The 12,272-nt window shown below is 34.9% G+C and overlaps 2 protein-coding genes across 6 annotated transcripts; one reads left to right on the top strand and one right to left on the bottom strand.

Moving 5' to 3' along the window:
* Positions 1–2,065: 2,065 nt before the first annotated feature.
* On the top strand, positions 2,066–5,664 carry LOC112019741 (mitochondrial phosphate carrier protein 3, mitochondrial). 4 transcript variants are annotated; one of them, XM_065764323.1, is made up of 6 exons: positions 2,067–2,564; positions 3,675–4,036; positions 4,134–4,177; positions 4,680–4,877; positions 4,996–5,120; positions 5,267–5,664. In XM_065764323.1, the coding sequence occupies exons 1-5, from the start codon at positions 2,217–2,219 to the stop codon at positions 5,094–5,096; spliced, it is 1,053 nt and encodes a 350-aa protein (XP_065620395.1). In that variant the 5' UTR covers positions 2,067–2,216; the 3' UTR covers positions 5,097–5,120; positions 5,267–5,664. The 4 variants fall into 4 exon arrangements, with proteins under 4 accessions (XP_065620397.1, XP_065620395.1, XP_065620396.1 ...); XM_065764324.1 differs by having other exon boundaries at positions 4,680–4,783; XM_024052258.2 differs by having other exon boundaries at positions 2,070–2,564; positions 4,680–4,894.
* A 504-nt stretch (positions 5,665–6,168) lies between these two features.
* LOC112019738 (uncharacterized) lies at positions 6,169–11,269 on the bottom strand. Of its 2 annotated transcripts, XM_024052255.2 has the most exons (14): positions 11,136–11,269; positions 10,964–11,045; positions 10,692–10,811; positions 10,344–10,441; positions 9,508–9,591; positions 9,278–9,411; positions 9,046–9,118; positions 8,908–8,953; positions 8,612–8,721; positions 8,409–8,516; positions 8,273–8,332; positions 7,582–7,643; positions 6,744–7,056; positions 6,169–6,573 (listed from the first exon to the last, which is right to left on the bottom strand). In XM_024052255.2, exons 1-14 carry the CDS (start codon positions 11,214–11,216, stop codon positions 6,358–6,360), a joined length of 1,587 nt encoding a protein of 528 aa, XP_023908023.2. In that variant the 5' UTR covers positions 11,217–11,269; the 3' UTR covers positions 6,169–6,357. The 2 variants fall into 2 exon arrangements, with proteins under 2 accessions (XP_023908023.2, XP_065620398.1); XM_065764326.1 differs by lacking the exon at positions 11,136–11,269 and having other exon boundaries at positions 10,960–11,041.
* Positions 11,270–12,272: the final 1,003 nt, after the last annotated feature.

Below are 12,272 nucleotides of genomic sequence, written 5' to 3' on the forward strand. Positions count from 1 at the left end.
GGTGGTGGTTGTGGTTGGCATTGCGGAGGAGAGAAAGGCTAAAGGTGTGGGGTTTAAGGAAGGAGATGACTAGGGGAAAGGCAAGAATGGCCATGGCTATGGCGCTAAAAGGCTTGGAGAGTAAGGCTTAGCCAGTTGGGGTTCAATGTACAACAACAAATTTGTATTTTAAACGCCCCTCCCCCCCCCCCCCCCCCCCTATAGGTCCCTTTTACTTTGTATTTTAAGATACAAATTTGTATTTTTTTTTAAAGGACCTATAATAGCGTTCAGCATTCAATGAATGCCACTATAGCTCATTAGAAAAATAAAAATAAAAGGATTTATAGTGGTGATTTTGAAATGCTGTTATAGGCTCAATGTTTGAAAATGCCATTATAGAGACCTTCGAATGCAACTATAGATAAGCTTATAGCAGCGTTTTTAGAAAACTCCACTATAGGCAGTTTTTTTTGGTAGTGAGTGTTTCCATTTTTTTAGCTTATTTATTTATTTTATATTTCATCCGATTTTATAGTTTCAAGGCATTAAATTAATAAATCACAATTTTAAAATGAAGTGAATCTATTTGTATATACTAATGAATTAAAAAAAATGTTTTGAATAAATCACAGCTTCAAAATTGTTTTGAAAAAAGTTTTCTAAAATTGTTTGCTAATAAATACCTTAAGAACATACGTTAGTAAAACCACACACACATTACACATTGACACACATATATATAAATTTTTATATATATATATATTGAAATATTTTGTTAGTATAAAAAAATAGAACAAACAAATGAGTAATGACTAGGAATTATGTTTTTACTTTCAAAAAAGTCTAAAGGCACTGATGTCAAAAAAAAAAAAAATTCTAAAGGCACAAAAGTTTTTTTTTCTTCAATTGGTAAGTTGACAACTAGTTCAAGTGGTAAGTTGTAACAATATCACAATAAATTAAGTTTTGAAAACTTTTGTGCCACTTGAAAAAAAGAAAAACAAACTTACCACTTGAAAGCGTTTGAGTCTGGGGTGCAATTTGCCAAATATACGAGAGTTTATTATCTCTAACTCTTTGGCAGAGCACAGACTTACACCCATCTTAGAGGCTCCTATCTTATATGGCATAGTTTCGTGACTTTTCGTCCTTGCATGAGGTTCGATGTGTTGTGATCTCCCATGTTCATAGATAAGGCAATAGACTTCTTGTCTGTTAGCAAAACTTGCTTTTGACATTGATGATTTTTCTACTTGGATCAAAGGGAATCCTTGTTTTCTTGAAGAAACTCTTGTCTATGATGTAATTTATATTCCTTAATTAATAAAGTTTACAGTTTTCTATAAAATAAAAAAACTGTGATAAATTTGAGCTCCAATTGTTACTACAAATAATTTATAAATTGATATAACAATGAATATAATTGGAAGATTTTAAAAACATAATAAATGAAGAATTTCAAAAAAAAAAAATTTTGGTGATTATTGTCATGTGAATTTGTAAGACTAATATAATAAAATTAGTAATTTCTAACTTCAAAAAGAAAAATTGTACTTATTTTCTTATACTCTATATTTTTATAACTTTGTTTTTTAATTAGTTAGATTATATTTTATGGGAAAAGTTAATGGATGCCCCAAGGACATTTATATTTTCCATAAAAGTTGTGTCAAAATTTTTCTAAAATAATTTATTAACAATTGTCCTAAGAACACCTGATAACATGACTCATATTTTATAAATACAATAGTATTTCAAATTTATACTGTTTGCTTCATGATAATTTTTCCAAAATGCCAATTACTTTTTTTTTTTTTAGTTTAAGGGAGAATTGAATCCAAATCTTTTTTATATTGTCTTTTTTTTTTTTTTTTGGGGTGAGAGTGTTATTTTGTCTATTTTATATCTTAAGCATAATATTTTTGGCACCATGCTCTAGCTTGATACAAGAAATAGCTAAAAAAGGCAAGTCTTATTTACTTAAAAAATACTAATTAAATAAGGAAGGTCAAAGATTAGCAACAAAAAAGGAACAGTATAAAACCGCGAAAAGTTTGGGAATCATTTCATTTCCTCACTGTTGCCTGCGCCCATAACCACCCATTTCCCATTTACTTCGCTCTCTTTCTATTTCTCTCACTCTCTTTCTCAAAATCAAATAACTCAAAAGAGTTTCATATAACACACATTTTTAGAGAGAGAGAGAAAGAAAGAACCAAAGAAAGCAAAGAGAAATGGAAAAAGATTCTGTGAAAGCTGGTGGCAGATCAGCTATGATCCCGAGCTTTCTTTACTCTTCGTCGTCTTCTTCTTTGTCCAAAAGACTCTTTGATTTAGACACTCTCACTAGGTCCACTAACCTTGATCGTCATGATCACGGATCATCATCATCACCATCACCGTCCATTTCATCATTATCGTCGACGAAGGCAACAAGGAGCTTTGTGATTCCGGCGCCGAAGGAGAAGGTCCAGATGTACTCGCCGGAATTCTACGCCGCTTGTACCGCCGGCGGAATCCTCAGCTGCGGTCTCACTCACACCGCAGTCACTCCTCTCGATCTCGTCAAGTGCAATATGCAGGTCTGCTCCTCTCTCTCTCTCTTTCTCTCTCTCATTCCTAGCTAGCTAGTCGATCGCTTTCATTTCCTTTATTTTCTTAATCTTTATTTAACCTTGGTTTGTTAGGGTTAATTAAGTTTTTCTCTAGTGTATAAACTCTAATTTAGGTTCACTGTAAAATAAGTGCTTATCATCGCGAACGTAAACTGTTAAGCTGAAACCATATTTGCTCGCTCTATCATGCTTTCGCTTATCATACAATCATTACACGCAATGACTTTAACAGTTTACAAGTATATATGGTCATTATACTCTTTTTTACGTGAATAATGAAATGCTGAGTCATTCATATTTAAGAGACTAAAGTTGAATAGAGCTCATATTTTAAGGGAAAAAAAATGCAAGTAAGAAATGGACGGAAAATAATAATGAATAGAAGATAAGTTAATGGACTAAATTATTAATATTTTAAAAATTGAAAGGTCCAAAAATTGCAATTTATCCGATATGAAATTCTCGTGAATGATGAGATTGATTGATTTTTTTTTTTTTAGTTAGTGTTCTGTGTAACGGTCTTTGAAATCGGTGCACTCATCATGATGAATAAGAAAGTGATGGGAAATTGCAAAAGCGAATTTTTGTATTTGGAAATTGGAATTGATGTTTTTGCGAGCTTGCAATGGTTTTGATTTGTCAATAGTAACGTATGTAATGGTTGTTTAAGTATTTTGGTTGGTGGATTGAAAGTTATGCGTTGAACCCATCAAGGTTTGCGGAGAATTTGTTTTCCTCTCAACTTTGAAAATGTGGCTCTTTGTCCGGTTCAACTTTCAAAAGGTGGCTGGCTAAGGCCATGGCTCTTTGCTGTTTGTGGGGTCAGTGGGGGTTGAATTGTCCAGTTTATGTGTTTCTTTATTCATAATATTTGGTACATTTTTACAAAAATGGTAACACACTCTACTTGAAATGATACATATAGGAAATAGTGAATCCCAAATTCCCAATTAGTTGCAAAGGATGATTCATAAGTTAGAATTAAGGCTTACTTGACTTGGTTGAGTGTGTGTGTGTGTGTGTCCATGACTCTCATTGGACGAATTGAATTAAGATTGATGTTTTCAAGGTTTGCAGATTGACCCGGCAAAATATAAGAGCATCTCATCTGGATTTGGAGTGTTGTTCAGGGATCAGGGAGTTAAAGGTTTCTTTAAGGGTTGGGTGCCCACTATGCTTGGTTACAGTATGCAGGGTGCCTGCAAGTTTGGATTTTATGAGTTCTTTAAGAAATACTACTCAGACATTGCTGGGCCTGAGTTTGCAGCCAAGTACAAAACCTTGATCTATCTTGCTGGTTCAGCATCTGCTGAATTTATAGCTGATATTGCCCTCTGCCCCATGGAGGCCGTGAAAGTTCGTGTCCAAACTCAGCCTGGGTTTGCCAGGGGTTTGTCTGATGGATTTCCCAAGTTTGTCAAGTCTGAAGGAACCCTCGGGTATGACACTTGTAGCAAAAAAACGAAAGGCATTGTTATGTAGTAACTATTACCCTTTTTTGTAGTTCAAATTTGATTTATGTTTTTGAATTTGCAGATTGTACAAAGGACTTGTTCCTCTATGGGGACGTCAGATTCCATGTAAGTTGAAGCATTTCCATCGGCTCATGTTACTTGTCTTTTGGTGATATACTTGCTATTTCACTAGTTATTACTTATTATCTATTAGCTCAGGATTGAAAGAGAGCTTTTATTTTCTGTGTCTTTGGACATTCTGAACTTTAAATATGAAAACAAAACTTTGATGCTCTGTGCAACTACATAATCCAATATTTGGTGCTATGATTTGATTAAAAATTTTCTAGTTATCTGGTTTAAGAAACATTTATGGCTGTTTATGTACTAAACATTTGCCGTTAACCAATTTATGTGCCTGTGATGCATGAACAATGAGGCAATTGAGGCATGATTATTGTGTGAAAAGTGTCCAGCTGTACTGCTGTAGAAGATTGAGTTTTTATTTGTCCTTTTTTCTTTGGCTATATTAACCTACACTTACATAATTGGTTAATTGTAGGAAGAATTGAATCTTCTTAATTCCTTTTGATAGGTGGTTTTTGATCAAAATGGATGTGTTATGCAGATACCATGATGAAATTTGCATCCTTTGAAACTATTGTGGAGATGCTGTACAAGTATGCCATCCCAACCCCAAAAGACCAGTGCAGCAAAACTTTGCAGCTTGGGGTGAGCTTTGCTGGTGGATATGTGGCTGGTGTATTTTGCGCCATTGTTTCGCACCCTGCTGACAACCTGGTGTCTTTCCTTAACAATGCCAAGGGTGCAACTGTTAGAGATGTGCGTGAATTCTTTGCATAGTACTTCATGGACTCACTCACCAATATATATAATCTTCATTCTCCTATGCTCACTTTCTTTATTGTATTTGTCTATTACAGGCTGTGCAGAAGCTAGGGTGGTGGGGTCTTTTCACCCGTGGCCTTCCTCTCCGTATAGTCATGATTGGAACCCTCACCGGAGCCCAGTGGGGAATTTATGATGCTTTCAAAGTTTTTGTTGGGCTGTAAGTTTCTTCTTTCTTCGTATCCATAGATTAATTTTTTATTTGCTTGGCAACATTCCTTATGGTCTCTGATATGCCTGAATAGTTCATACGTAGGAAGTTCACTATTTATGTTTGTACAATCATGACACTTACTGTTCTTACAGGCCAACTACTGGTGGTGTTAGTCCCCCTCCTGCTCCTGCTGCCACTGTTCTTGCAACGGTGTAAATTTAGCTGATGGTCAATAGACACAAATGTTAAGAAAGGCATTTTATCTTCTTTTTTACAGATTAAATAATATTAGGGTTGCTGATGCCTGCTATGAAGGCATTTTTTTCTTGGTGGGAATTGTACTTTATTCTAGAAGCGGATTTTGTTTACGTTCTTCATGTTCTTACTGCCTCATTTGATTCTTGAGGGGATAGTTTTGATTTCATCCTCCAACCCAAAAATATCCATTTGGTTTTTGGTAATTTTAGGGATTAATTTCCCCTTAGAATTGTAGCCCATATCTAGCAGCTTACTGCAGATTATTTGCAATGCTACTCTATTTTTGATCAAATGAACAGTCTGAGTGCACTTGCATACCACTTGTTTGACTAGGGACTTGGTAAGCCAAAGGGTTCAACAGTAGTTCCCCCGTAACAGAACTGGTATCTTCATTTAATTTTATGCTGATCTTTAGATTTTCCTTGGATAAGGTATCTACAGCCAATGTCAGGGTATCTTTTGAATGGCATACCAAAAATGTTATAGGGTTCAATTATGCAAAATACACTTAGCAACTCTACTATGGTGAATAGGAAGACTTAATGACAACTGAGGTTATAATGTTAGGAACAAGATCCATTTTTTTTTTTTTTTTTGAGTGAGAATTTTAACTTATGATGTTCACTCCTGATGATAGTTCTTTATCATCAGACCAAGACACCAATTAGTTTTTTATGTAGGTGGGGATTAAACCCCAAATCTCTTATACAATTATCAGAGACTTTACCAGTTAAGGTAATTAGAACCCACAGAACAGGATCCTTTTCATTTCATTTAAATTGCGAATTGGAGAAGGTCTAAGAATGTATAGTGTCATATTTTTTAATTTTGTAATATTTAATGTAAACTAGGAAATAGATCTATTTTGAAGAATTGCTTCCCACTATTTCTATTACATATTTAACAACACCAGCTTAACAATGTGGATAATTAGGTAGGCTACTTTGAAAAAGAATGCTTTTTTTTTTTTCCTATAATTTATTATTTATAAATTACCATGTTCTTGATTCAGTCTAAGGGGGTACACTGTATCAAATACAATTCTTGCAAAAATATGCCGTACTTCTTGCATCCCTCCAAGAGCCAAGGACTCATAGTCAATCTTGCTGCCTTGCTTTGCCACAAAACCCTTCTCAGCACCGTCTCTCACGCACTCAAAGATCCTGCACACCCTTAAATATAATCCCAATGGAATAAATACCTGCAAATCAAGAATTAAAGAATCAGTGTCCTTTAGACCAAATAAACTATACCAAGTACACGGCTGCGCCTATCCCTCTGACCTCAAGTTCATAGGTGATGCACTGTTGGTTGAATTCTTGATTTCCCTAAACTGAAAAGAAGAAAAAGGAATGACAGAAAAATACTCACCATGTCTGAATAAGGTGCTTGAGGGTACCCTGACATTGCCTGAGATATAAAATGCTCATCAGTCATCTTACAGAGTGCACTTTTAACAGATGCTGCAAGATCCATAACCTCATGTGTCATTGCCCGAGAGCCCAGAACCTGTGGTTCTGATAGTTCATGAAAGCTAACATCATGTGGTGCGGTGATCTTCTTAGCTATGTTTATTGCTTCCAATATATCTCCACCATTGTGGACTGCAAGGCTAAATGCAGCAACCACCATAGGATCCCTAGGAAACTCAGACAGTGCTGTATGGAATGCTAAGATCCCAACCCTGAAAGCATATACCCATCATGAGCATTTTCTTGGTTGGTCCAACTTAAAATCAACTTCCAAGCATTTCCATGTATGTTTGATACACACACACATACAATTAAATCAGTGACTAGAGAAAGAAAAAGATTTTAATTGTCCCTGAAGATACCTCTTCGTATCATTGAATTAAAAAAAATTGACTCCCTTAATTATAGAATTAAATCATAACCATAGAAAGTGGGCAGACAAATTTAGAGTAATTGTATTTCATTGAAGCTATCCACTTTGAAGAATGAACAACCATAGAAATTCATTGTTTAAAAGAATATGACCTAGTCAGCAATGAAATCAAAACATGTTCAGAATATGACCTAACAAATTAAGAAAACAGATAAGAATTGCCAATGAGCTCTAGCTCAAAAGACCCTTTCCTCCTTCCACAAGAATGAGTGGATCGTGGAGGTTGTATGTTCATCAGGTGCATGAGTAACTTACCAATCGAAAGAAAAAACAAATAGAAATTCTGTTTTTGATAAGATCTTACCATAAACTACTGTGGCATGGGCGGTCAGGTGCCAGAAGTTTATCCATATTAGAAAACAGAGACTGCAAATGAAATAACAGTAAATGGGATTAGTCACTTGCTATTCAGCTTCCAGGCTCTTGAAATTATACCCAATCAAGAGATATTATGCAACTGGTGCAACAGAAAAGGCAAACTCAAAATGTCAAAACTTAGAAGATATGCTTCAAATCCTTGCAATTTATGCATATGATAATGGGAGTCTTCAGAGCATGCACAATTGAAAATGTTATAAGAAAACTATTATACATGCATCTGGGATGCACTATCACCAGGTACGAAGGCCTGAAAATTATAATAAATATGAGTAAGACAGCCTCACACATCTTAACAAAGATATAATTATGGCCCTGTTGTGACGCTTGCCAATATTGATATCTAAGGATGAAGTAATGATATTGCCATGAAGAGGATGTCATCACTTGGAATGGAAACTTGGGGGATGTCTTTGTTGGGTTATTAGTTTAAAATATTTGTAAGTATGCAAAAGCAAGAGAATTTAGTTTACAAAATTTGTAAGTATGCAAAAGCGAGAGAGTGTGTTTAGCTTCTAACAACCATGTCTTTCAAGTATTTATCCTACAGAAAAGTGTATTTTACATTGGTAAGAAGCATAAAGCATATCATCAAAAGGACACATATTGGAAGTTACCAAAAGCATGTTAGATCTCTTGTCACGCCTTCGGAAACCATGGCGAACAAAGTAAGCTGCCTGCAACATGAAGCTATATTAAACTCGTAAGACTCTGATGGACAAATAACAAAGAAATTTAATTATCAAACCATACCTGAATGGGTAGAAGTATTTCTAAGAGTCCGAATTTCCATAATAATCTCAAAGAAGCTTCAGCAGATCCATATGCAAGCATGTAGTTCATTTCCATCAGTAGCCTAGCCTAAACATTTTGAAATCTGAATTTAGCTAAGGGCAGTTTCATGTACAGTAATCACAAGGAGATGGTAAAGGAGAAAGAAAGAGCTCTTTAACTACCTTATCAAGTCTTATTACTGAGCAAGATAAATTTTTAACAAAATGAGCTGTCTCCCTTGAAAAACGAAATCCTAAACGGGCAGCGACTCTTATTGCACGCAGAATGCGAGCTGCAGAGATGTGGAGTTAGACATTACTTCCATTGCGCGAGTACAATCCTTCCCCACACACACACACACCCACCCCCAAAAAAAAAAAAAAAAAAAAAAAAACTCTTCAACACATCCAAAATCTAAATCCAGAAGTGCCCATGTTACAAAGTAAATCGTACATAAGAAACAATTCAAACAACTCACCACAATCCTCTTGAAAGGAAGTACTTGCAGGAATCACAGTTTGCACCTATGCCCATAGAAGACTGTGAGGGGAAAGTACATTGCCAACTAATCTAGAGTAATGTAAGAAACCACAATGGTTAAGAAATACATGCACACTTTAGATTTTCTAAGATCTTCCATGCCTCCTATGTAGTCATATACTATTCTCGCATATGGATCAAACATCAACCTGCAATAAGAAAGAGGCAAATTAATCGAATGAAAAGAAAAAAGCTAAGTGAAGGTGAAAATCTTAGAAGAGAGAAGTTACATAAAAGAGATTCAAAGCCACACCACAGAAACGAAATGAAAGGTCTGAATTTCAAGTTACAAGAGTCTTATTAACAACCCGTTAATTGTGAAGTCCCGCTGCAAACAATTCTTCCAACGAATATAATCCTTCTCATCACAACCAACAGGTATTTCAAAATCATCACTCAAGTCCCTATCAAACTTTCGTCCAGATGTGCTAAAACTCGAAACCTAGGTTGGATAGACAATTTAAGTTACATAACATAAGAAGCAAAATAAAGTCTGAAAAAAAAAATCTGCAATTAGAATGAGATGAAAGTGACAAACCTCCACAATGCTATCTTCAACGTGCACATGGCATATAGGAAACCGTTTGCCAACTATTTCACACCATGAAAATGTTCTCATAACCTGAAAATAGGGTCTATGGTCATCATTGTATGTTAAAGCCTAACTAGTGAATTTTATCATGACCTTGCACTCGTAATAAAGGTTTAAAGAACAATGAACTTCACAACTGGAAATCAATTAGTGAATGGGGAAACCAAGATTTCAGAGGGAACGCTCATTGGAGATAATGGTCCCTATGCAGAAATGGTTTAAGCAAGCCACATATATAGCTATACCAATCCAATGTACCAAAATGGGGAACCTCATCATCCCCTTGGATACCAAAATATTATCACTTTATCAATTCTGCTAGAATTTAGCGTACCATATGTTCCACATGCCTTTGTCCAAGCCAAAAATTACATCTTTAGAGTTTAACTATGATATCTGTACTGTGATGTAAAATTAGGAAGATCTAGATCTAAGTAAGCTATTCCTCCCTCAAAACATCTGACAGACCTTGGTTTTCTTTTACCAACATGCAACTTCCAGTGTTTATAATTAATAACGATAGACACCCACTTTTTTGCATTTTCCCTTTTTCTTTTCTTTTTTTCCCAAAACTTAATCATCTTTGTTAAGTTCTCTACATTTATTATTGACTTGGCAATAACCATGTAGGATGAATCTTAATGCATAATTACTAATTAGCCTCTCATGAAACTATCAACACGTGCATTTGATAAACAATTTCATGTAGTAAAAAGAATCAAATTCAAGAAACCAGTTAAAACATCAGCACTATGGCAGTGTAGGACGAAAGTGAGACCAACCTCTTTAAGTTCAGCTGAAGTTATTATATCAAAATCCTTTGGTGTTCGCTGTAAGATAAGATCCCGTACACAACCTCCAACAAGGTAAACATCATATCCTATGGCAAAAAAAGAAAAAAAGTAGTGTTTAGACACCATAAGCGTAGAACAAGCATTCATAATGATAGAAGCTAATATGATACCAAAACATAAGTCTTATCACCCAAACAAATCTAAAAGCTGCCCAATCAAACACAACACAATTAGGACAATAATGATTCTACTACAGAGTTCAACAAGCTAAATATAATGCAACAACACTGAAAATTATTTTGTACATTTAAAACCAGCTACAAGCCAAGTGCTTACCCTTTCTCTTCAGTCCATTCAGAACCTTTCTTGTCGGCTTTGTAATCATCGAAGTACTAATTCCAAGTTCTTTGGAATTCAACCTCTTCCACTCCAGCGCCTTTTGATCCCCTCCACTCACTTCACCCCATGAAATGGAACCAAAAAAAAGTACAAAAATTCAAACTTTCTCACAACATAATACACACACACACAAAGAAGATAGCTTTAATAATAAATTTGAACCATAAACAAAACCCAAATTCAGAAACAAAGCAAAGAGCTTCACTTGCATTTTCCATGAACTGAATTGAAAGGAGTAACACACTCTGGCTCCTCAACTGCCTCAACTGCAGCCACCGAACTAAATCGAAGCTAAACATATATGAATCCAATGATTAACACAGAAATGAGAAAACCCCACTAATAATACACACACAGCATACATATATAGATGTAAATTACCTTGAGAAAACGGAGGGAGGGAAAGATAGGACGTAGAGGGAAATGGGTTTTGCAAGAGAAGCCTAAACCCGAAATCGCCATGTGAGGAAGTGCTTTAGGGTTTTAGAGCAGTAACAGAGACAGAGACAGAGACAGGGTTTAAGGATTTTGGAACATAAATTTCTTATGGGCCACAGGTTAGAATTAGGCCCATTTTAGACTAGAAAACTAAGACGACAGAAATAGGCCCATGGGCCTTTTCATGTAAATCTGAGAGACTGTTTGCCAAAACTAATGGGCTAAAAGTGACCCATTTGGCCATCTTGAATTTCAAAGAGGCTATCTTCTTCCGAGTCCAAACTACACTAATTTTTTGTAGGTGGTCTTACATTGTTGAAAAGAAAACAAAGACATGGAATCCAATTCGAGAGACATAAAATTAAACAAGTATGGACATCCTCATTAAGAGGTATTATTTTTTGAGAAAACAAAATGATATGATTTGAATGTGAATTTCCAACCGTTTTATGTGCTAGATAGACTGATTCCCCTCTCTCTCTCTCTCTCTCTCTCTATATATATATATATATATATATTTATGAAGCAATTTATAAAGCACAAGGTGAGACTTATGAAATCAAAGTGCATTTTACCTTTTTTTTTTTTTTTTTTTTTAAGAGAGTTTCAAACTATGACGTCTGCTCCTAATGATAGCTCTTTATCATTAGACCAAGACACCAATTAGTTTTTGGTGTAGACAGAGATTGAACCTTAGATCTCTTATTTAACCATTAGAAACTTTACCAGTTGAGTTAACTCGAACTCACAAAGTCTGTTTACTTGAATGCATTTTTTTTTTTTTTAAAGGAAGAACATATCAAAAGGGTTCAGTTGGCTAGAGAGTTGGTATTCAATACTTAAATTATATTGGGATTCAATATATATAATCTTCTTAAGATGGGATTCGGATTATAGTTTTAATGGAGCTTATCCATTTTAATTTTTCTTCAAATTAGTTAGTAGAATTTTATTTATTTATTTAATATTTAGTGGAGTATTTAGTAAACCGGATTCATTTTTCATGGCTTTAAGTAAGGGGGTCATTTTTTTTTTTTCTTTCATAAGCTCATCTACAAGACTGTTTTTTATTATTTAAAT

Source organism: Quercus suber, unplaced genomic scaffold, assembly GCF_002906115.3.
Source record: "Quercus suber isolate HL8 unplaced genomic scaffold, Cork oak 2.0 scaffold_551, whole genome shotgun sequence".
In the NCBI taxonomy this organism is placed as follows: Eukaryota; Viridiplantae; Streptophyta; class Magnoliopsida; order Fagales; family Fagaceae; genus Quercus; species Quercus suber.